This window comes from Rhamphochromis longiceps, linkage group LG4 (genome assembly GCF_057381845.1).
Source record: "Rhamphochromis longiceps isolate RC_006_pf linkage group LG4, R_longiceps_female_GT1.1, whole genome shotgun sequence".
Taxonomy (NCBI): domain Eukaryota; kingdom Metazoa; phylum Chordata; class Actinopteri; order Cichliformes; family Cichlidae; genus Rhamphochromis; species Rhamphochromis longiceps.
The window spans coordinates 6128813-6153259 of NC_140560.1; the positions used below are offsets into that span (position 1 = coordinate 6128813).

General features: G+C 38.1%; 1 protein-coding gene across 1 annotated transcript in view; it reads right to left on the minus strand.

Annotated features, from left to right (window-relative positions):
- The window catches only part of LOC146670912 (carbonic anhydrase-related protein 10-like), a 139229-nt gene that overhangs the window by 50956 nt on the left and 63826 nt on the right, over positions 1 to 24447 (minus strand). The window contains exon 3 of the mRNA XM_085403020.1: positions 18881 to 19023. Coding sequence (XP_085259146.1) covers positions 18881 to 19023 — 143 coding nt within the window. The remainder of the gene's footprint in view (positions 1 to 18880; positions 19024 to 24447) is intronic.

Below are 24447 nucleotides of genomic sequence, written 5' to 3' on the forward strand. Positions count from 1 at the left end.
AAATAAAGTGTCTAACAGGTTTCGCTCAAACCAAAACTTTGCCCATGCAGATACTGACGAGCACTCAGGTGCTGATGTGACATAATTATTGTGATAACAAGATCTCATTTGATCTTGGAAGCTAAGCACCGTCTGGCCTGGTTAGTATTTGGATGGGAGTAATGTCACCTGCACAAACTCGGGGTGACTACGAGTCAGGTGATAGAGCAGGTTGTCTGCCAATCAGAAGGTTGGTGGACCAGTACCTGGTGCATACGATTAAAGTATCTTTTACAAAACTGAACCCGAGGTGTCCCTGATGTGTCCACTGAAGGTGGTGTGCAAGTGTTAAACAATGTGCTTAGGCACAGATCAAATCACTGTTTGATAAAATCACTTGTAGAAGCCATATTAGCACGTCTTTTCAGTTTTTTTAGTTATGATGTTCCAAGAATTGGAAAATTAGGATCCATTTCAGCTTTAAGATACAAGTTTGTTCCTGAGAAAAGCGAAGCCAATGTTAAGCCAGGTGTTTTTGTTGGCCCTGAAATCTGTGAACCGATGCTCAACAATGACTTCAAAGGAGAACTGAAGCTAACTGAATCAGCAGCATGGGAAGCACTGGTGCAAGTTGTCCAAACTTTCTTGGCAATCACAGAGCAGGGACTTATGCTGAGCCTGTGGATAACATGCTGAAAGCATATCTGCTAATGAGTGCCAGAATGTCACTGAAGATGCGCATTTTACATTCTCATCTCAACTTTTTCCCACCAAATCTGGGTGATGTCAGTGATGAGCATGGAGATTTCATCAAGATATAAAAGTAATGGAAAGCCGACAGGAAAAATTCAATCAGAGCACGATGGCTGAGTTATGTTAGTTCCTGCAAAGAGAGATGGATGTGCAGTATGCAAAAAGCAAGTGCCTCAAACATTTGTGAGCATACTAACTTTCAAACTGACAGAAACATGCTTTAACACATCTTTGGTATTGTTTACTGCTTTGTTTTCAGAATAAACGTAAAACAATTTAGGTGAGAAGTAGTTTAAATGTTAACATTGTGGTGATATACCATACTGATATTGTGTCAAATATATATGTATATATATAGTGTCAAAAATGCCAGTGATATATATGTCCTTTTAAACCTAACGTGCAAGCTTCAATTGGATTTCATATCTGAAATCAGTGTGAAAAAACTAAATAAAAATCTGGTCTATTCCCAGTAAGCAAATTAAACATATTTTTGCAGACCAGTGTTGTTTTACTAAATACTGTTTATTTTTAATTAATCAACAAATCATTTAGTCTATGAAAAAAATAACAAATTACCTAAAATATTACCAGAGGATTTAGCAAATGAGTCTACAGATCTCAGATTTTCAGTTTGTGTTCAGTGTCTGTCTGCATACCTGTCAGCAAGACTGCCCAACACCCACCACGCTAAATCTATTTATTACTTTCAACAAAGACGCTGGGTGAGCGTCAAAGTGCCTTTTATGCTGTTTCACCATTTCTGCTTAAGAAATCAGAAGAAGATGAATTAATTATTTGTTCTGGATTATTTTTCCTATTTCTGGGACTACAATCCCGGTTCACAATGATATTTGTGTTATTCATATAAACAAAACTGGAATGAATTTATGGAATTGTGCAATTTCACATAACTTTTGTTAGCTCTTTTTCACAGTTGTGCATTAAAGACATCTTCACAAAAACAAGCCAAGTCATCAATTATTAATTTGACCCCGTTTTCCTCAACTCGGAGCATGTTATAGCTTCTGCTTAAAGCAAGTTAAGTTCTGTGAAGGATGTCTGAATTAGTTTTTAAAAGCATTTCCTTGAGAAATAAAGTATTTCAGAAGAGGATATTTGAGCACAAGGACCCACTCTGCCACACTAACAAACTCTTCAAGGCGAACTTCAAATCAGATCAAATGGATGATGCAAATGTACCACAATCACCAATTACAAACACGGAGGAGTTTAATTTGTCTCTTGGCCTCAAAGCTTAAACTCTGCATCTAGTTAAGGAGGACTTTTTCATATTATTATCAATTAATTTTGCATCAAAATTGAATGATTTTAATAAATTCCAAATTGTGCCAGGGTTTCTTAATGAGAGATTGTCGTCACTGATCAATTACTGTTTGACTGCGTGGGTGTGTGCATGTTTCCCTTTACGTGCATTTATGCGGTGGAGTCAGAGAGGAGAAGACTAATGAATTGTCACTTCAAAACCGCATGCACACACACACATGCACACGCACATGTACTGTCTAATCTATTAGTAAAATGTCAGCATGCTGCAGAGCAAGTCTTTGTGAAGATAGTCATTTGTCATATTTGGAGGTCTTATCGCACCTTTCTGTAGCGTCTCTTTGCTGTGAATGTGAAGGTCGCCCTGTCACTGCGTCGGATGTAATGAAGTTAAAGTCCTTTTCAGTGGAACATGGTCACAAGTTGACGCAAGATAGATTGCAAGGTAATATTGTTGTCGATTGTCCATTAAAGGGACAGTTCAGCCCCAAATCAAATATAGTCATCTCAGTAGAAAGAATATGCTTCATACGAATCAATTTTCAGTTTGGGTGCTTTGAGGAAATGAGGCAAATGCACTCTGAAAATCAAACTCTGCATCATGCAGCCATTATTTTACTGCACACAATAAAATGAGGAATATTTACGAATCATTAGTATAGCTAAATGCTAAATTTAGCAATCCATCTATGATATACTACATAGTGTTTGTTAATTAGTTGAAAGCATCACTTTAAATTTTTCAGTATTAATAACTCTAAAGGTTGTCAACAAATCATGGCAGAGTGCATTAATAATATAAGATATGATTATCTGATTGAAATTGTAGGACGATACAACCAAATTCTATTTGATGACTACCAACTAACAGCAAGGGATAAAAGTCGCTGTTTAAAAAAGAACAATAAGAAAGCAATATAAAGAACTATATACAAACAAAACATTTTCTTGATTGCTGTGGCAGCTAATAAGGTTCAGAGATTTTTACACTGTGAGGTAAAGATGCTAAAGTATTCCCCTGTGAGTTCTTTGCAACAGCGGGAAGAAAAAACTCCTTTTTAATAGGAAGAAACTTTCAACAGAAACAGGCTCAGGACGGGTCAGACATCTGCTGCAGCCGGTTAGGCAGAGAAAAGAAGAACGAGCGTAGGGAGACGGGACAAAAATAGGACCAAACACAGACAATAATTTAATGACATGCTGCAGTGGCGTCTAAACACACACATGGGTAAAAAGAGGTGAGCAGAGAAGCAGTGCTCACTGCATTACAATGTGTCACATGAAGTCTCGCATAACTAATGGATGGTTTAGGGTCACGTCATCCACTCTTAACTAGAAGCTTCATGACAAAGGAAAGTCCGATCTTAAAAATAGAGAGGGTTGCTGTCTCTGCGGGTTTTTGTTTTTTATCAACACCATATTGCTCAAAAGCTGACCAGTCACTGGATTTTCCTCCAATTAAAATCAAACAAAGCTTAAACGTTTTCAAAGCTGTGGAGCAGACTCATATCAGCCATGCGTAAAGTGATCCAGAGGTGAATAAGAAGATGATCCTGAATGACAGATTGCCCGCATTTAAACAAGGTAAACTTTTTTAGTAAGAAAGCTTTAATCTAATGAGAAATTCAGAATGCAGCTACCACAGAGCAGTGTTGTCTTGTTTAGCCATCATACTAGTGAAGCTAAATAATGCATTCTGATTACAAGCTTCCATGCAGACAACTGAATATCTCTTAACTTTCTGTCATGTCTCTTGCACATATTTCTCTGTGTCACAGAGCCTCTTTCAAAGTTCTGCACACCACAAATCAGTGGCTTTGTGGGACTTTTTAATAATAAAAAAGTTAAATATCTACAGTTGATCTGTTCCAGCCTTTTGACCTGCAAAAAAAAGAGCGAGAGAAAGAGAAGAAAAAAAATTCCAAATAAAGTCTGCAGTGTCTCTGTAAATCCTTGACTCAGCTATTTCCTTTGTAATGATGAAACCTGCCTTTATATCTCCATCCCTTTGAGATTTGGCTCAAGGAGAAAAAAAGTATTTGCTGTAGCTGCATGGCTCTTTCTGTAAGGTGACTTATTGAAAGCCTCTGTTCACCGCCCACCATTCTATATCTCTCCTGGTGTGTGGATTCAAAGCGGTCATGCAAATCATACGATATTCTTTAGAACAGTGTCTAAAGGAGTACGCTGTCTTAGGAAGCGCTCTCATTAAAGAAGCACTCTGTCTCCGACTTCTCTTGAAATTGTAAACCCAACGTAATATGTGGACTGAACTCAAACTTTCAAAGGCTTGAATTCGGGCCTTGATTTAAACATATGCAATAGAGAATGGCGTGGACGAACAATTCCCAACAGGGAGCAGCCCTTAGGGGGGGAAAGGGTTAATGAGAGAGGTCAGCAGAGATTAGTTCAAGCAAATATAAATCAGTAATTTAAGCTGCTACAACATAAACAAGTTCAACTTAAAATATGTCACCTTTTTAATCAAGTCTCTCACATGCATGTTGTTATTAAAGGTCTTCAATTACATGATTTCAATTTGGTATAGATATACACTGTTCCAAAAAATAGTAATGTCAAAGTATCTTACTGTATATTTTACAGTTTTGTACTGCCTTTCTAGAATAACATTAAATTTACATAAGTAGACTGTGATTTTACATGTCAAAGGTAAAATAACATCACTGTAAATATAGTAAAACACAATTTACTTGTTTTTTAAATATTTTTTTTGGACATATGTATATTTAGTTTGTAAAAATACATTCAGAAATGTATCATAATTTCACAAATATTTGTCTGTTATGTGAGAGAATGATCTGTTAAATTCAAATTTAATACTATGGAAAAATATATAAAATGATTGAAAATTAATGAGAATAATCAATAATTAAAGGAGTATTTGAATTCTAATTTTGCTGAAAATGTCATGTCATCTAGGTCTGATTCAATAATTCAGAGGCAACAAGTGAACAATAGGAATAAAAACTTTAAAAAAAACATATAAAACATTGCACGGCCACGCTGTGCTAATTATATATTTTAAAAAATAAATGTAGAGGTAGGAATTGCAATTAATATAAATCTCAAAGTATTCACAACATTCCTGAACAGAAATAGGCCTCTGCACCTGGGGTGAGGGTGTGGCCATGAAAACAATGTGACATGCCATTGGATGTTGGGACACATAATAACATGACGCTAAGCATTGGCCAATGAATGTGAACTAACTACCACAAGGTCGCGGGCATGGCAGCACTGTAGGAAAGAATCCTAATATAAAAGTATTTTACTGCATTTTACAGTTTTGCTCTGTTCTTCTAGAATATCATTAAAGTTATGTAAATAGACTGTGATTTCACATTTCAAATGTAAATTAACGTTAAATCACTTTAATGTAATAAAACATAATCTCATGCAAAATTAGTGCAACAAACTATTTTCATTACTGAAAATAACTGTATTTTTATGAGAAAGTTATTTTCTGTTATTTTACGGTAGTATTTTGGCGGCCCAGCTGCCGGAATATTACTGTGTTTTTAGGATTTGGTTGTTTTTCCTATTTATAGATAATTTCATTGTTTAATCACATTAACATGTTCCTAATTTAATGTTTAAAATCACTTGAAAAGGCAGGATCCCATGTAAAATTAGCGCAACAAACTGTATTGTCATTACTGGAAATAACCACATTTTTATGAGGAAGTTATTTTCTGTTATTTTACGGTAGTATTTTGGCGCCCCAGCTGCCGGAATATTACCGTTTTTTAATATGTTTTTTTTTAACAGTGTAGCTTAGTCCTATCCCTAACACTACCCCTGGTGGTTGTTAAGAAGTTAACACAACAGGGCTCTTCAGTAAATCTGAATGCCCTACATGGGGATGCTTGAGGTGGATCAGATATATCAGAAGACTGGAAAGAGGTCCACTTCTGTCAGTCAAGAACAGGAAGTTGGGGCCGTCCCTCCTGGGTGGAGGGCCGAGGCCCCATTCTCATATAATTAATTAAGTCTGTGCTTTGGATGGCAAGACCTGAAGACGGGCAACTGCTGCCTTTTGTTATTATACATGTAATCCTCGACATCCCAAATGTACACATTCCTCAGCTGACTTTTCTCCAGTAATTAACTGGTGAGTCTATAATATCTTTTTGCACCTATATGAATGTGTGGAAACAGTGAGAATTATACAGTAAAGACTTATGTAAATGTGGTTTGTGTATTTCCAAGCAACAAAGAAATCTGCTGCTCACAGCAGGAGCCAAAACAACCAATCTGTTGTGCACCAGCTTCTGAGGAAACTCTGCTTACAAGGAGCTAGAGGCTGAAAGAGAGGCTGGCCCAGATAACTGGATAACATACTACACACGCAGACACACACAGACAGACACACATACGCACTGACAGACACACACAGTGTCAAAGTTGTCCAATTTTCTCTTTGACTCTTTAACCTGCACATACACCCAGAAGCAATCTACTGTCACACAAACACTCACGCTCACATTCCCCCTCAATCTTTGATATAATTTTCTCACACATAAATTGTACGCATGCCTGCCTCTCTCTCCCTCCCTCTCTCTCTCTCTCTCCAGCATATTTCCAAACACACACACGCATGCACACGCGCCAGCGCAGATGGTCATGTTATGTGCTCTCGCTCAGCAGATGCACAAGAGCATTAATCATGAAACAAGACTCAAACAGAGGATTTAACTCTTACTACAGTTTTTAAAGACCTCTAAGACCCCTTTAGTTTTCTTTGACCGTCAGAGAAATCCTGCCCATCTCATATGGTTAGACTGGAACATCACACAGTGTAAGTAACTGGACAGCATTGTGTGTAATGAGTCATTGTTGTCAGATGTCAGGATTTGGTGAGGGAAAAGGCAGACACAAAGCCAAATAACGCTTTTGAATGCTTCTGTCACAGCTTGGCAACCTGTCCAGGGAGTCCACTGACTTTCACCATCACCACTGCCTTTCACCATCACCAAATCCAAGTGACAGCAATGAAGGTCTTAAGTAATAATTATGTGGCTCACACAGCTCACAAACACAAACTACTTTGTCTAAGCATGCATCGTGCTATCTACAGATGGCAAAACTTTGTATTTAAGATCCTCTTTGTACAAGTCGTCATATTAAACTATTTTTTAACAATGCAGCCTAACACCAGCCTTACTAAAGTTTTAAAAACGGTAAACCAACACATAAATGTCAAACCCTGATTTAAAAAAAAAAAACATCCTCATCACAAAAAACGGTACTATCAACGATTTTCTTAATCAGATTACTCTGTACAAACGACCTCCCACAGAAACTAGTGTGTGTGTGTGTGTGTGTGTGTGTGTGTGTGTGTGTGTGTGTGTGTGTGTGTGTGCGTGTGTGTGTGTGTGTGTGTGCGTGCGTGTGTGCTTCTCCTGTGCAGCTCGGGAAACCTAACCCTCAATCATACAGAGTTTCCCATAAATGGCACTCAGTCATCAAAACTCTGAGAACTGTAATAAAGAACTGTAGCATTGTGCTTATCCTGGGGTGACATGCAGCAGCAATAATAACAAATCACATTAAGCAGCTCTGTGGTCCTACGTAGCTCTGGCAAGGTGAACGGTATTTCTCACCAGGTACCACTACTGTTAAATTTATGCAATAAGATCCAGACATTTTTGGGACAATGACCCATTATGGCTTTTTATAAGAACAGCTACAATTTTGAAATAGTTAATGGCATGTTTTTATTAAATCCCCTGCAAAAGCCAAAAGCCACATTTCTACTGTTTAATTTAAAAAGAAATCCAGTGAGTTGGTGCACAAAGGCAAAATTACTAAAAAAAAAAAAAAACGTGTACCTGTCCAACATTGATGGTTTTGGGTTAATTTTATTATTAATTGATTGATTATTTTTTAATTGATGTGATTAGCTCACTGGCGGACAGTAGCTTTATTGGCCAACACATGGAGAAGGGTAAAGTGTCCGAACCTCGAAACAAATTCAGAAAAAAAGAGGGTTGTTTTCTACCTTGTTGGTCTGCAAAAACTGTGTTTACAAAAACATTTATATGGTTCCATACACCACTCAGAGGATGAATCCTATTAACCTTTCCTTTGTTGTTTTCTAGCACCTCCAGCAGTTTGGAAAAAAAAAAAGCAAATAAACAAATAGACGAACAAAAAAAAACAATAAAAATATGAAAGAAGCAGAGGACACAACGTTACTCAGGCATGACTGCCTCTGACAGGGAGAGGCGTTTTTATTAGCAGCGGGTCTGTTTACACTCCCAAAATGTTAATATGAATTATAAGAGACAGGCAGTGAGTATTTTGTTATAATTGTAATTTTTCCTACCACACACACATATGCATTCACAGTGGTGTGATCTCGACTGCAGCTGCACAGCCTGTCCTCCAGCTCCTGCACATGCATGCAAACAGGAGGTTCAATATTGGGATTTTCTTCTGTCTGAAAACCATGTTGTGAGACAGCCTGTCTTTCAAAGTGTTCTTCTAGCTTTTTAAGTATTCTTAAGGTAATGTCTCCTGTCCTCTGTGTTTTCAGTTAGGCTCGATATAACAGACAGGAGACGTCCTTTAACACTTAAAACAGGTGACGATATGTGGGATCTGTTTTAAACATGCAAACAAATCTTGCTGAAACAGAACTAAGCTATTACGGGTTTAATAATTAATTCATGAGGAGTTGACACACAAGCATGCACAGCATTTTGTCTCCCTAAACAGAAGAAAGGTAGCAGGGAAAATAGAAGAGCAATATAGTGATATCAAGCAGAATTGTCATCTCATTTAATTCTAATTTTCTCATTTAGAACCAGGAAAACACAGGAGAGGACACAAGAGTCTATCTGTCTGTGTAGACAGCAGTAATAACATTAAATGAGAAATGTTGTGAGTAATTATCTGATAGCAACACAGAATGCCCAAGAGCTTCACACGGTTCTGTTCAAGTATAGACTGAAATGTCATCTGATGCCAGAATTTAGTTTTTCCTACATACCTACAAGTGAAGATGCAGAAAAGGTTAAATGAAAAAATAATAATGTATTAAATTTGTTTTTTTTATTATAAAACATAAAACAAACTGCTCTTAGTTATTTACAGCTATATTATTTACAAAATAATGAATCCTGTTTATCTATGAATTATATTCCCTCACAGCATGACAACAACAACAAAAAGCCCCGAGCACCAATTCAAAGAGATTCTTTCTGCCACACAATACTGTCTTGGGATGCACTGTCACAGGTCCACATGCTTTAACTTTTCAAGATTCCACTGTCACATCTCCCCGTGTTAAAGTGAATTGTATTTTTAAACCAGAGATTTTATCACATCCCCCCTAAACTGGCATATCACCTCTATCAGCTCATAGAGGTGATATGCCAGTTTAGACATATCACCTCTAAATGCATATTCATATTTTCCAAAAGTAATGAGTCACAGATTCAGTTACTCACACAACACTTTTAAATACTTACCATGTTAAAACCATATGTATTTTTTGAAAGTGTTTGCATGAATAATTGTCCAGTAGGTGGTCATGTCATCTGCCCATTTCCCTGTTTTTCCTCTGGTCTGATACTCTTTGTTTAGTGTTTAACCTGTTTTTTCTTACCTGAGCTACAGCATTCACTACCTTGGTTACTGTAGCCCAAGCAGGTTTTTTTTTTCTTTCTTTTAAGCCGCTGTCACTCACAAGAAAACACTTTGGATAAGTGTGCTGTTTCTTTTTTGTTTTTTTATTCTGCAGTCTTGGAGCTTTTTGCTGTAACTACCATGCTTCTCCCCTACAACAAATACAACTATTGTTTTCTCAGTGGTCCACATAAAGGTGTTTGCTCATATGGAGACATCCACACTGTAGGAGAGCAAGCTTGTGCCTGTCACCTTAAAATCATTCTGATTCACTTTTATGGTTAAAAACAGAATAAAACTGAAATTTTTAAAAAAGAAATTTGTATGTGGCCTTATTTTATGAGCAAAGTAAATCTAGTGTACGAACATATAACCAGTCTTGTGGAGTAACTGAATACATGCACTGGCGCTACGTATTTAAAATACAAAATATGAGTAACTGTATTCCGTTACAGTTACCATTTAATCTAATTTTGGTAATTTTGCTGGCAACCCAAACAAAACACACATTAAGAAGCTCTAATGTAAGTGTCCTGTTAATGTTGGTGTCGTCAGTCACAACGGACCCACCAGTGCAACAGAGACAGCAGTGCATGGGCAGGAATGCATTTCTTACTTGGAAATTCCAACACCGTTTTACATTTAAAGAAGAAAGGGATGGGCGAAATCTGACCGTGAAATGCAAACTCTGTTTGCCAGCAGCCGAGCTGCTCTCAGCGTCAAAAGACTCCAACCTAAGGAAACATCTGGAAGTAAGTTCTTTTTTAAAAGCTAATGTTAGCCTACCACAACTACCTTGTTGTAGTTGTGCTACCTACCTGGGTTATGTGTCACTTCAACATCTTCGGTGTGCTATTGCTGTGTGATTTATTACTAACAGAAACAGACAGAAAGAAAACATATTACTGATACAGAAATAGTTTTCAATACGAGATCACTGCAAACAGTGCAGCCTTACCTAATGGCCACCCTACTGTTACTCATTTTATATAAAGATTTATAAATCTAGTTGGTGTTGCTTTCAGAGCTGCACATGAATTTTTGCAGCTAGCAGGTTGTTAATGCTTTCCATCAAGTCTAACAATCTGCAGTCTATGAACTAACCTCAGCTAACACCAGCTAACAATGTTAGCTCGGTGGCGAGTAGCCTTGAGTAATAGTAATAAATCACACAGCAATAGTACGTTCATGCAGTTGCAAAAAGCATGACAATATATCAAGTAATCCAAAGTATTTGGAATACCTTACAAACTACATTTTGGACCATGTATTCTGTAACCTGTAGTGGAATACATTTTAAAAGTAACCTTCTCAACACTGCATATAACACATAACATATAACCTCAGTATAGGCCATCAACAGCTTTGAAAATGTCTGAAGTCATCTGACAAATCCAGCATGAGCTTCCTGTGATACAGATCACTACTGTCACAGGACTGAAATCTAAGAAGACATTATTTGCAACAAATGAATGAAAAAGAACACTGCCGACTGCTAAAACCATCCCACACCAGAAATGTAGGAAAGCCAGAGCACATGGTTTCACAGTTCATCAAGCAGCTCTGAGAAAATCCTGCGTGACTTTCCCATAATACAGCTGGCCTGGCTGCCACAAAAGAACAGAGAATTCTGATCTACTGTTAAATAAGGAAGCAGAGAGCCTGCAATGAAACATCTGTGTGCTAAAGCCATCCCACAGGACAGGTCCTGTTAAGCCTAGTGTGGTAAGCAACATGGATTGTGGATTTGATGCATGGGTGGATTAAGGCCCCCTGGAACCTAACTGTACACACACCACTTTGTCTGAAACCATTTCGAACAACAACACCGGAGGGATCTAAAAGGTGCTAAGAGTTTTTGCAGCCTGCAGTCACAAGCTGTTAATGTCTTGATCCCCGATTCAAGCAGAAAGCTGAACATATTACATCGTTACACCCTGTTTTAGTGAGGGATCGCCAGCACTGGAATAAGAAGCTGTTGCTCATACCAAATGCTGTTCACAACCTAAGGGATGCTGCTGTTTTTCAGAGAGTGGTGGAAAGTACATTCAAGGCACTTGCATTATGCTGAAAATGTCAGTTTTAGACTACTTCATACCTGCACATTTCAGATGGAAATATTGTCCTTAAATCTAATTTATTAGTTTGAAAATCGGCATAACTTCTGAGCCTGCCTTAGTCCACAAGTCATTACCTGTGCTTGACATAAGTTAGACAATTGATAGGCCATTAATTGAATGCTAGTGACCCAGTTATATAAAATGCTGAACCTGCACAACTTAATGAGGACTCCTTTTTTATTCAAGTTCAGTTAGAATAAACAGTGATTGCAGATTGTACAGGAAAAAAGCAACACTGACATTTAGATTAGTTCCATGAGACTCACTCTGTCTATATACGTCTGTCTACAACGAGGTAAAAAATGTCCCAGGAAAATGGAACAACAAACAAACAATGAACGTCCTGCTTTGCTCCTTGTAGTTGGTGGTAACGCTTAAGAAGACAGAAAGCAATAAATCTGAATGAAAAGCTTACCACTGCCACTTTAAGCAAGCACTTTAAGAAGTAGTTACCTGACAGACAGGTAAGACAGAGTAGTATCGCTCATCCACCCCCATGGCACTTCTGTTCATTATTATTTTCCCTTTCCCGTAGTTTATGATGTGTCCTTGTATCTCAGGGTTCCACTTCTTGTTTATTTCTGGGCAAGATAGGGCAATAAAAAAGATTTTTCCTTTTTGATCAATAATTGTAGAGGATATTTGCACGATTAGCTGTGTGCTTTGTCATAGTTTCAATCACTTGCCTGTGTTAAAAAGAAGAGAAAAAAGAAAACACACAATAAAAAGCTCTATTTTTGTCACAAATTAGATCACGAAGGGACTGATATGCGCATTTGCATGCATATTAACAAAAACTCCAACAAATTTATTTCAGATGAGCCCTGGCACAGTGATTCAGTAATCCTGATATTTCATTAGCCCAGACGACCTACATTCCCTGGTGCTTTGGATTAGCAGAGCCTGAGCTACTACTGTCAGTCATCTGATCTCATATCATATTTGTCTGAACCACAGCGTGTCACAGTGACTGTGATTAGTGGTTGACACTGCTCCCTCTGGGAATAACATGGGGGCTCAACCCAGTGACACTTCTTAGCTCTCATCACAATGAGCAAGTCTCATGGGGAATTATAAGGATAGACCTTTTAAATAGAGCATTATGGGGTTAATGTTTCTTTAAGATTTCTCTGTGTCCTATAGTGAAATGTTAATCACTATAAATTGAAATAAACAGAAATGAAACAAAAGGACCCAAGAGACGTAACGCATGCTTAGTTCAGATTTAAACAGTGTACGATCCTGTTCAGAATTTACACATAATAACTTTAAACACAGAGCAAATTCCAAAGGGAACAATTTGCACTAAGCTGACAGGGGCTTGAAAGCTTGATTTTAAAACTTGCAGGATTAAGTATCACTGCTGTCAATACACAAACCTCAGATAAGAGACTAGTGATAATGTAAGAGCTAAGTGGATGAGTGGCCTGGCTTTGCTATTTACCAGATGAAGTGGGCACTTTCTGTTACACTTGTTGTATTAAGAGTGTAATCATCCCTCTATCTGTCTCCACTCGCCTACAGTCTTTGAAAGACTTAGGAGGGTGACACATACAGTAACAAACATAAAATACACTGTAATGCAGGTATAAGTGTAAATTTAAACATCCCAAAAAAAAGTGTTTTGCACAGAAAAATCAGAGACTAAAATTGTCATTGTGCAAATATGAAAATGTATTTAATAGGTAATAGATTACACAGAGCATAACCACTGTAATGCTCACTGATCCTAAAAAATATGATCAGGGTGTCATTATTGATCCCTGCAGGGAAACCTCTTCTCTGAATTTAGCCCGTCCCAAGTATCAGCAGCAGCTATCGGACTGCTAACTCCAGTATAAGTGCACAGAAAGATGCAAGTGCACACAGAGGTTTTCTGCCATGACCCAAGCATAATGAATCTGAAGTGATCAATGTTTATCAAATAAATTAGTCTAACATGCTTTTAAGCAAAATATCCAAGAGTAGACAAGCATAAGCATCTCACCTTCATATATATGCAGTTTACATCTATATGTGTCAAGATGTGTCATCACTCCATTTAATTATATTTAACATTAGTGTGCAGCATTGCCATAACTAGTACATTAATTCATTTTTTGTACACAGACTGAATATAGATTCGATTTCATCAATGAAACATGATAATTCCAATTTGTAAATTACAGTAAGGCTTCATTTAAAACAAATACGTAAAGCAAGATATGCTTTAGGGTGGAAGATTAGCAGGAGCAGGTATTACAGACAAACAGCTTTGTAGTCAGATTCACCGCCTGCTAATCACGTTTTGCTTTAAAGCTTGAAAATGACAACAGACAAAAATCCATTAGCACCTTCAAAACTGGAGGTACACGCGTCAGTAACTGACGTCTCCACGGCAACATCCATCTATGTTTCTGTACGTCACACTTGTCCTGATCTTTAAACCACAGAATTTTAAATTAGTGTATGTTTAAGCCATATGTAATAACATCTCCTGAGGTTCCTGAAGTATTTGGTACGCACAAGAATGTCAGCCCAATCTGGAATGCCTGCGTTCAAGTACAAAAATCTTGGCAGAATTTGGATTCCACATATCCATTCCTTTTTAACCTTTAGCCATGCTGGGGCACAATAACCAAAAATCATCCTTCAGAAAATAATACTTGTCAGAGGCTGCCGCTTGGGGCTAATGCTGTATCCTTATTCTTGATTTAAACCCTGGTTTCTGTGGTGGAAAAGAGTCTTCTTCTGGAAAGTGTCTGGGAACAACACAAATATGCTGACTTTGATATTTTCTGGAGGTTTCAAAGAACACCTACAAAAGCTTCTTTAAAAGGGAACATGATGGGCGAGCTAATAAAGAAACAAGCTACATGGATATATGTTTAAAAATATTATATCAGCAGTGTTTAAGTACTGTGTCTGGGGGTGGGCGTCCGGGTACACACCGGCTCACTCCTTGGCGGCCGCCTGGGGCTCGCTCGGGCCACTTCGGAGGTGGGGTGCCCCCGGCCTCTCAGCCTGGGGCTCGGTCACTCAGGCATGGCTGGCTGCCGGCGGAGCTCACGGACGCGTCACTGCAACTCCCCCTGGCTTCTGCTCCGCGGCTGCTGAGTGAGCCCTCATCTGGGACTCTCCTCAGCTCTTACTGGGACAGTGGCGCGGCTGCCCCTCTGTTGGTCTTCCTTGGTCTCTTGTGTTCTGGGGGCCTCTGGATGTCTGGAGTTTTGATCTCCTCCATACCTGCTTCATACCCTGGAGGACGGGGCTATGGCCCCCCCACACCCTCTAGCAGATCGTTACATGGAGAAACCTTTGGAATACAAGCATGCTGATCCACACAGGTATGCACACACGGGTATGCACAGACGTGGACTACAGCTTTCTTGGCTGCTGCCTCAAAGCACATTGTGCGCTGTCTATCTTGCGTGCTGCACAATATCGTTTATTATTTAGTATCTACTGATATCTACTGCTAGCTAGTTTATTGTGATGGTGCTGTTTTTTTTATTATGTTGCTCTTTGTTGTTTGCTTTCTCTTCTGTTTTTTTTCTCCATACAGGTGACCCAGGTGTTTTGTTTTTTTGTTTTTTCTTTCTTCCCCCCCTTCTCACCGTCTCTTCTCCCCTTTGGTTTTCTTTCTCTCCCTCTCTTTCTTTCATTCTTTCCCCCTGTCCTATCCCCCAGACATGTCTGTCCCGTTTGTAGCAACTGAAAATAAAATAAATTCATAATTATAATAAAGGTCAATCAAATGGACCAATATGGCAAGGCCATGATGATCCACTTGGTAAAATAAATCCGGCATCTTTCTTGGCCTTAAGACAACAATTCTGATGGCTAAAGATCCAAACGGGACACAAAAAAAAAAAAAAAAAAAAGCAGTGTTTAAGTACCAAGTCCAAGTAGTGCCACAGAGAAAGAAAAAAAACATGTAATCAATGGGCAGGATTCAGCATCTTGTAATTAAGCATCCCATTTAGCCTCGATCGTGCAGTTTCTACATACAGAAAAAGAAACAAAGCTTTTTATTTGAAGTAAGTATTTTACTCAGTTTAAACCATAAACAAGTTACACCCATTGGTAACCTCAGTAGTTTATAGACATATTTCATTTGTCCAATCATATGGACATACATAGAATACCATTATTATTATTATTATTATTATTATTATTATTATTATTATTATTATTATTATTATTATTATTCAGCATTTCTCAAGTTTTAAAGTTCCAGAGGAAAATGATCATTATTCCTAAAGTAAACAAATGTGTGTCATGTGCTCCGAGAGAAAGCTTGAAGGCAGTCAGTATTCAGACATTAAACTGTGGATATGAATCACCCACAGTCATCATCACATCAAACCTTAGAAAACATTAAATCCATTTTGAGCTAGCAAAGCATCTGGATTTTGGAAGGGAACAATGAAATCTAACAGCAAAGCACCATATTGTTCAAGATCAAAGCAGCCTTTGGCAGTGAAATTTTCATAAAGACATTATGTTGTGAAATAATGACTTATGATTCAGAACAGACTACGTCCTGAATCAAAGGAAGATATGTTAAAAATGTACATTACGTTTGAAGTCGGACTCATTTTCAGGATGGATTATTGAAAATAAAGGAAATATGCAAGTCCCACAAGAACAATTATTTAATGAATGCTGGTAGTGAACTGCTTTCAAGGGAAAAGTGAAAACCAACGATGTAGATGTCAAATATAATTACATTACAGGTTAAAGCAAGAGAAATTTGTAAAATTCATAGTTCATCACCTATGATTTGTGCAATGTACTTTCTTTGCTTATTTAAGGATTTGCTCATAAGTTACACGTGTTATGTTGGCTAATGTATCTTATTACCCTGTATTCATATATATGCAGCTAAAAAGTTGTGTTTTTGTTTTGTTTTTAAGAATAAGGAACAATGTTAATGTCAAATAGTTCTGAGAACAGGCCTATAAATATTACAATCCTTACATGTTTTAAATCTGGCTAATCTCACATTCAAGATACTTTCTCGTGAACCTCGTGTAGCTCCAGTTATTAGATTTTCAGAAGTTCCTTTAAATCACAATTCAAAAGGTTTTCTCTGAATATTTATCCCTCAGATCCCTCAGGATACTACAGTAGACCTGCATGTTGACAGTTTCCCCGAGGGATGAATTCACAGTGTGCAATCCAATGAATGTTGAAATAAAGGCATTGTTCCCCCAGTGTTGTTTCTGGGAGAACCTGCCAGAACCTTCTTTGCCCAAAGGCAAAGAAACTGAAAACTGCTCAGTTATAGCTGGAGACCAAGCTCTCAACACCAACTTTGACAGAAAATTCAGGTAAGTTTAAAAGTCAAGTTAATGCTTTCTGTCTATCCCAACATATCTGAGTAGATGACCTTGAACATGAGCTTTCAAAAGTTCATGTTCTTACAGCTGAAAACCGTCCTCTTTCAGCTAACATGAACATTTTGGGAGCGCAAAAGCTTCCTTATTTCTAATGTAATGACAAATTTGGCTGATGAAGACTAGAACTAAATACCTTCAGTATTCAGTATTTGATATTTTAGTTTAGTTTATTTTGTCATTACACACTATCATTTAAGATTGCTTTTTTCCCCCAGTTTTTAACTATAATGGTTTTCTGAGTTACCATAGCAACCTGTCTATGGGCAAATTGGACTAATTTAAACGAGGAGTTAAATTGTTGTCCTGCTTCTCAATACCTTTTGATGACTTCACATTACTCTCTTTATTGCCCCCGAATAGCTACTTGTATGTCATTCACAGTGGCAACTGTAACAATGTTCTGCTATAAACATCTCATTTGTCAAGTCTTGGCCTCTTTTTACGAATCACAAGGAGGGAAGTTTAAGAAAAATTCACTATCTGGCCTTATGGGGGTTTGTTGTCCCAGCCTAAATTTCCTGCACTGCAACTCAAATACAGTCCGTATCCCTTTCAACCCCAGTGGTCCCTGTAGCAGGAGTGAGCCTTTTCTGTTATTAAACTGCAACCAGCTGCTGTTATTTGAGGGTTTCAGAGTGTGGCACACTGAAGTGAAAAAGTAGTCTGGTATTACTCCGACTGAAATGAATGCAGCATTTATTGTGCTTTCATTTCTGATGTATTACATTTGGTGGAGTTACAGGTGAGAATTTTTCAGAACAGATTTAGAAGCATCACCACGGCTGGCTTGTATTTTCACTCTAATTTACAGGTTTAACTGGGAACAATTTTGCCCCGTAGTTGTGCAGTTTGTACTTACAGTTCTGTAACTGTTCATGATGACTGAATGGGAAATTTCAGGTCAAATTTCTATAAAAAATAGCCTAGGGCTTATGTATTAACACATAAGCCCTTTCTCGGTTTCTGTCAACTGCTTTTACAAAATATGTCCTTGTTCCGCCTTCAGACAGAACCTTAAATTTCTAAAATGCAGAAAGGTTCACACCCATCCTCATCAATCCGACGTGCAGGCAGATTGACCACCCCCCAACCCACCTCCAAGGCCAGCTGCGACCCCGGGACAAGGCCAGTCCAGCCCCTGAACCACCAGCTAACCCCCACCTGAGGCAGGGTGTTGGAAGTCTTGCCCACTCTAAATTTGTGACAAAGCTAAATTTGCACTCTTGTAGCCAGACCCCTTTTCCCCACACTGACATTATTATGGCCAATAACTAAAATACATTTCCAAACTGTCATAATGAATCCAGGATGAAAAGTACAACATCCCACAAGCTGTGTTTAACTGTGATTTTAGGTGCTTTAAAGAGGATTTTTCCTCCAAAGATTAACTGTGATTGCTGTGTAAAGGGCTAAAATTGTAATGCCTCCTGAGCCTTGGTGCAGCAAAATGCAGCTGGGAATTTCAAAGCCTTTGGATATAGATGAATCATTGTCTCTGACCAAAGTTTCTCTGCTTCTTGATTTAGAGGTAGTGTCCTGGTCTGTGTTCTTTCACCCTGATGAATTAAAGCCCAGCGACTGTCACAGAAGGACAGTCCTGCTTGTGTCTCGACATTTGATGAGTTTTGTCTCAAAACATGAGCTAAAGCTCCTCGATCGCTACGTGAAAACCATTAGGAAGCATTTTCATTTGGTGACCCTTACCTTATGTCCTCCTGTATTGAGCCTGAGAGGGGTCAGGTACGGGTCAAAAATCATGTGACTGGTTTCGATGTCGATGGGAGACTGCCTTTTCCCAATGGCACACAGGTTCCAGGCTGAGTTCACCAGACCCCAGAAGGATGGAACTAGTGTTGGAACGAGAGGGAAAAAAGAAAGCAATTATTGTGTGAGCGCCTGTGCATGCCTGTGCACATGCAGGCACAAGATCAAACCATAAAAACAGAAAGAAAGGGAGCAGATGAGCTTCATTATGATGGGACAGAAGTGCTGGTGGAGTTTAGGGAGATTTAAATTTACATATGGCTTCATTAAAATCCAACTAAAAAAAGAACTTTCATTAAAGTCTCCAGGTTATTATCTGCAAGTACAAGTAAGGCGGAGAAATGGACTTCTTAAAAGTGACTCAAAAGTTCTCTCCATCGTTTTTATTGCACATAATTTACAATACCAGAACTTGGCAGACCCACAGGCTAAGCTGAGCCTTGCAACAGAAATATACCTCCCCGGAATAAAGTAGTACATCTTACTTTTACACTTAAAATATTTTCATGATGGTTGTTGAATTTTCTGTTGATAACATAATAACAGCATTAATTAACATTGTAAATATAAGGATCCTGTAATTGAGTCTGTGTTTATTGTGTGAATGCTGAGTATTAAGCTCATTCTCATTCCCAGGGTGTCAGTTATTTGGGTAGATTTGGCGTGTGTTCCGAGTGAGATGAATGGAAGGGGTGTTTCAATGTTTTCCTAAAAGTAACCAAGTCATTTTCAGCACCTAAACGTAACTCTTTTTTAGTGTATTAACCTGGCAATATAGTTTTCTTTGCCTAAAGCTGCCCTAATACTTTAGTGCCAAACCTAGCCAAGACGTTTTTGTTGCCTGTACCTAATAAGTGAATCAAAGCCACAATACAAAGTTAATAATAAAGCTAAAATCAAAACAATTAGTGAGGAAAAAAATCACTAACTCTGTTAACTGAACTGTAAAGGAATAAAACACTTTTGACATTCACTAGGGCACAAAGGCTTGTGTTTCATTGGTCCTCTAATGAACTGGAACTGAATGCTGAAAGGCATCACTGATGTCCCCTCATACCCAATATACAGTGCAGACCACATGGAACCATTTTTTCTCCCTCTGTGCTCGAGCATATACACTTGGAAATAAAAGAGTAGATACTTGACTGAAGTGGCGAGACTGAGCTTCATTTGATTTGGTTTCCATTAATGAACAGTGCTGTGATAAAAGTCTTTGCCCCTTCCTGATTTCTTCTTCTCTTCTTGTCATACTTGAATGTTTCAGGTCATCAAACAATAATAGTAACATTAGACAAAGATAAGCCAAGTTTTTTTTTTCTTTTTTAAAAAAGAAGATTTAACATAAAGATTTCACACTTTAAAAAAAGGTATCAAATAAAACTGGTCCAATGGGAATATCTCAAACATTTAATTGACTCAATGATATACTCTGATTAAAAAGACACGGCATACTTTAAGCACTTAGAAGTCTGTTGTGTCTGATCTCATTTAGCACTGTAATGATATACTTGCATATTCTACCTTGTAGTTGCATTAAACTGTACTGTGAATTTTAAAAATCAAAGTCTTTCTAGAAGTGAAGTAGTTTTATGCCTTTTATTATGACACAATATTTCATCGTACACCTCTCTGCATTTAATCATTAGTCATTATTAATCTCTGGCTCTCTTCCACAGCGTGTCTTCGTCCTGTCTTCCTCCCCTCACCCCCAACCAGTTGCGGCAGATGGCCAGCCATCCCTGAGCCTGGTTCTCCAAGAGGTTTCTTCCTGTTAAAAGGGAGTTTTTCCTTCCCGCTTTTGCCAAAGTGTTTGCTCATAGAGGATCATTGTGAAACCTAGCCCTCAGTAAATCACATGATAGGATGGGGCTAGGCTTCACAATGGGTACACGCAAAACCTTGGCTGATTGTGACCCATGCCGGTTTTCACACCTTGGCTCGTGTGATTAGGTAGAGGATCAATCGGAGGTCCATGACCCTCTTGGGGACTCTCCCATAGGGCTTAAAATCAGGGACTCTCCACCAGTTGCTCTTAGAACTGAAGAAACTTCTCGGATGAGAAGGTGAAACGTCTTAAAGGAAACTTAAAGAAGTCCAGACGCTTATCTTTCCAAGCTCCTTAAACAACTAAATTGAACATTCCTGTGTAAGAGAACAATTTTCCTCTTTTTTCCATATTTTTTTAATTTTGCAATACCTGTACTGCAGGATCCCTGCTGTCTGAAACGTTTAACCTCTAAAAGTTAGACTGTTCATTTTAAAAGGTGTTTTTTAAAAAACAAGAGCATGAAAATTTTCTTTGATTCTTGTCAAATTGCCATGTGGCTATGATAACTGCCATATCCAAGGTTTATAATGTAGCAGCACATAGTAACATGTAATTAAAAACAATATGATGATGTCATGATGAAACAAGCATGTTTTCTGAAATATTGCACCTGGGAGGGAACAATTCTGAACTTTATATGGTTGCTACGGGTTAATTAGCCAAGGGTGAGGAATTTGACTACCAGTAGATGTTTGTAATAAATCTTTTGGCTTCAGTGTTCACTTTAACCAAAGCACGTGTCAGTGATAAATTAGGCTTTGTTGTGTTATCTCAACATGTAATGCAGGATCATTGTAAACCCAAGACTCTTGTAGGATTAGATGTTCAGATAATCAGAAGAGTTTTGCTCTCTATCAGATAATCCTCTGTAGTCACATGATTACTACTATCCAGAACAGAACAAGCTGGACAAAGAATGGGACTGGAAATATGGTAATGATAGCTGATGTTTAAGGCAGCCAGATGGGGGCAACATGTGTTAGCAATGCAATTGACAGATAGGGAAAGGATGCGCACATGCTCACAGGCATACAGAGCCTTAGATGACATTACTAAATCAACTGTAATTTTGACACATGCACACAAAGTCTTTCTCTCGCCCCAGGGCTTATCACTAACTGTCATAATGCTTTTCATCTCCAGGCTTAATGACAATTCAGAGTGTGAAACAGCTGTCATTTTGCTCTAAAAAGTAATCAAGTCATCTAAGCTAAGACCCAGCTAAATGGGTAAAGAAAAAAAAATGAATGATTGAAGTTTTGGTCCACAAAATTTAGATCAGAAAACTTATTTATATAACTTTCTCCAATTGCACTCTATTTTAAAATTCATGCACACTGATTAACACCTGGGAGCTGTTCCTGACAGCCTCTACTGCTATCCCCCCACCCTTCCCTTCTTACAGTCTGTTCTCCTCTCTCTCCAGCCTCATCCATTCTTCCATCCCTCTCTGACCATATTCTGGGGAGAAGTGGAGTGACAGATGTGGCAGCCCTGACCTGCGGAGTGCAATCCTGACCCCTGCTTGGCACATATCCGCACACGGTTATATCACCAAGCTTTGTTTGTTTGTGTAAGTAGGTCTGTGTGTGACACACAGACACCCACTGTATGTCAGGAAACACATCAAGCTCTGTAGGAAACAAATAATTACTTGGGTCTAAAAAGTGGAATATGTCTATTGTGTTGTGTATGGGATTTAAATAATGGTGGCAGCTATTAGTCAGGACTCCTGTAGTTTCATTGCATCTAAAATCCAGATTGTCAACTGTGTTAGATTACATCATGTCGGTCCAGGTCTCTTTTAATCTTGAAGTGCTATGATGTAAATACAAAAAAGACTAAACATTAACACTTCATTGTTTCAATTTCAATCTAAGCTGAAATTTATTATAGAAATGGACAGCTGACAAAACAGAACCAGAGAAAAATAAATAAAGGCAAATATAGAAATCATAGAACAAAAGAACCTGCTTGAACAGTTACGCACCCAAGTATTTCACAGTATCAAAGTAAGCCATTCATACTTTTCTGTATGCCCATGGGTAAGTTACAAACATACTTATATTGGTGAAAATATGTATGAATACACAGAACTGCCTCTGCAACAGCTGGCGGCTTTAAATTCATTTGATTGTTATATTGATTTTCAAGTAGGTCAAATAAAACTTTTCCTCAAATTTCTGCTATTTTAGCACAAGTAGAGATTCCCAACAGACAGATAAAATCCAAAAAGATTATCCCACGGAAATAGTTTAGAGATCTTTAAAACACAAATATGCTGCTCTAGACTGGTTATGAAATACAGGAGGAGCATCATATTTTCTAAATAAACAGAGTTCATTTTGGTTTGGCAGAAATAAAAAATGATTCTAGACATACTGGATTAAAGTTATTGACCATGGCGCCACCCCCAGAGAAATAAATCTCATCCGAATGGCTTAAGTCAGTGGCTAAGCTAATGCTTCTATGCATATTGATGTTTTAAGCTAATTGCTGTCAGCATGCTAATATGTATGTTTAACATGCTCACCATGTTAGGATGTTACAACGTTAACACATTTGTTAACAAACCAAAGATGAAGAACATCCTAAATCCTAAAATTATTTGGAAAAAACTAAAGCTTTTCACCAAATCTCTACAGGCCATGAGTTCAACTCATACACCACAAACTTCAGTTCTCTCAATATCTTTTAGTTCACATGTCACAGGCATTTTTCAGGATTTGCTAGCAACTGGACTACAAATATACACTAAGGATACAGCTTTGCTTGTGGCAACAAATTCCTCTTGAACATAAAAAGGGTTAAGTGGCAGCACAGAACAAGGACTAAGTTTTGATGCATTTCTGTCATTTATATCATACTACTTAGCCTTTTGGTCTCAGGTATCAGTCTGAGCTTTTGAACCGTTGACATCCCTTAAAATCATCGTAGGAATGTTAAAAGACAAAAGACTATTTAAAAAGGAAAACTGTGGAAATCAGTGAAACCAGTGGGTGATGTCACACACACACACAGTCCGTACAATCGACTAATAAAGAAAAAAAGGACACAAAGACTAAGACAGGTAATGAGAGTAGAGAAACAGAGACTGGGACGGAGGGAGGAAGCCCTGAGGACCAACCATCCTTTTTAATATTAATAAATGTAACCGGGTTCAAATGGCGGGGAAAAGAGAGAGAGACAAAAACTGAGAGAGAAAAGGGAGATAAAGAGTCAAAATGCACTGCCTGCAGATATGTGGAGCTTAAAAGGAGAAGAGCTTTCTGGAAACGTGCGTGTTAAGTGATAAAGACTTGTTTAAATCTGCACTGTAGCATGGGTTACTGTATGGTGGATGACAAAAGCTGTCGGATACTGGGTTAATCTGTATTATCAACCACCAAACTGAAAGAATGCACAACTAGTAAAAAGTCTGTCTTACTCTTCAGTGCTAAATGGGCTCCATTGTTGTCCAGGAACTATTAAAATACATCAATGAGCCAAACAGCTTTTATGGGTAATGTGTCCCTTCATTACCACGAACATTTACGTTCCCACATACACAATTCTGCTGCCCCAAATGCTCAATAAAGCATTAAATATGGATTATTCCGCCACAGATTGTAGAGCTTGAGAAACGCTCTAACTCTATCTGATTGAATAACCCTTGTTAAACATAGTAACCAGTAGTTTA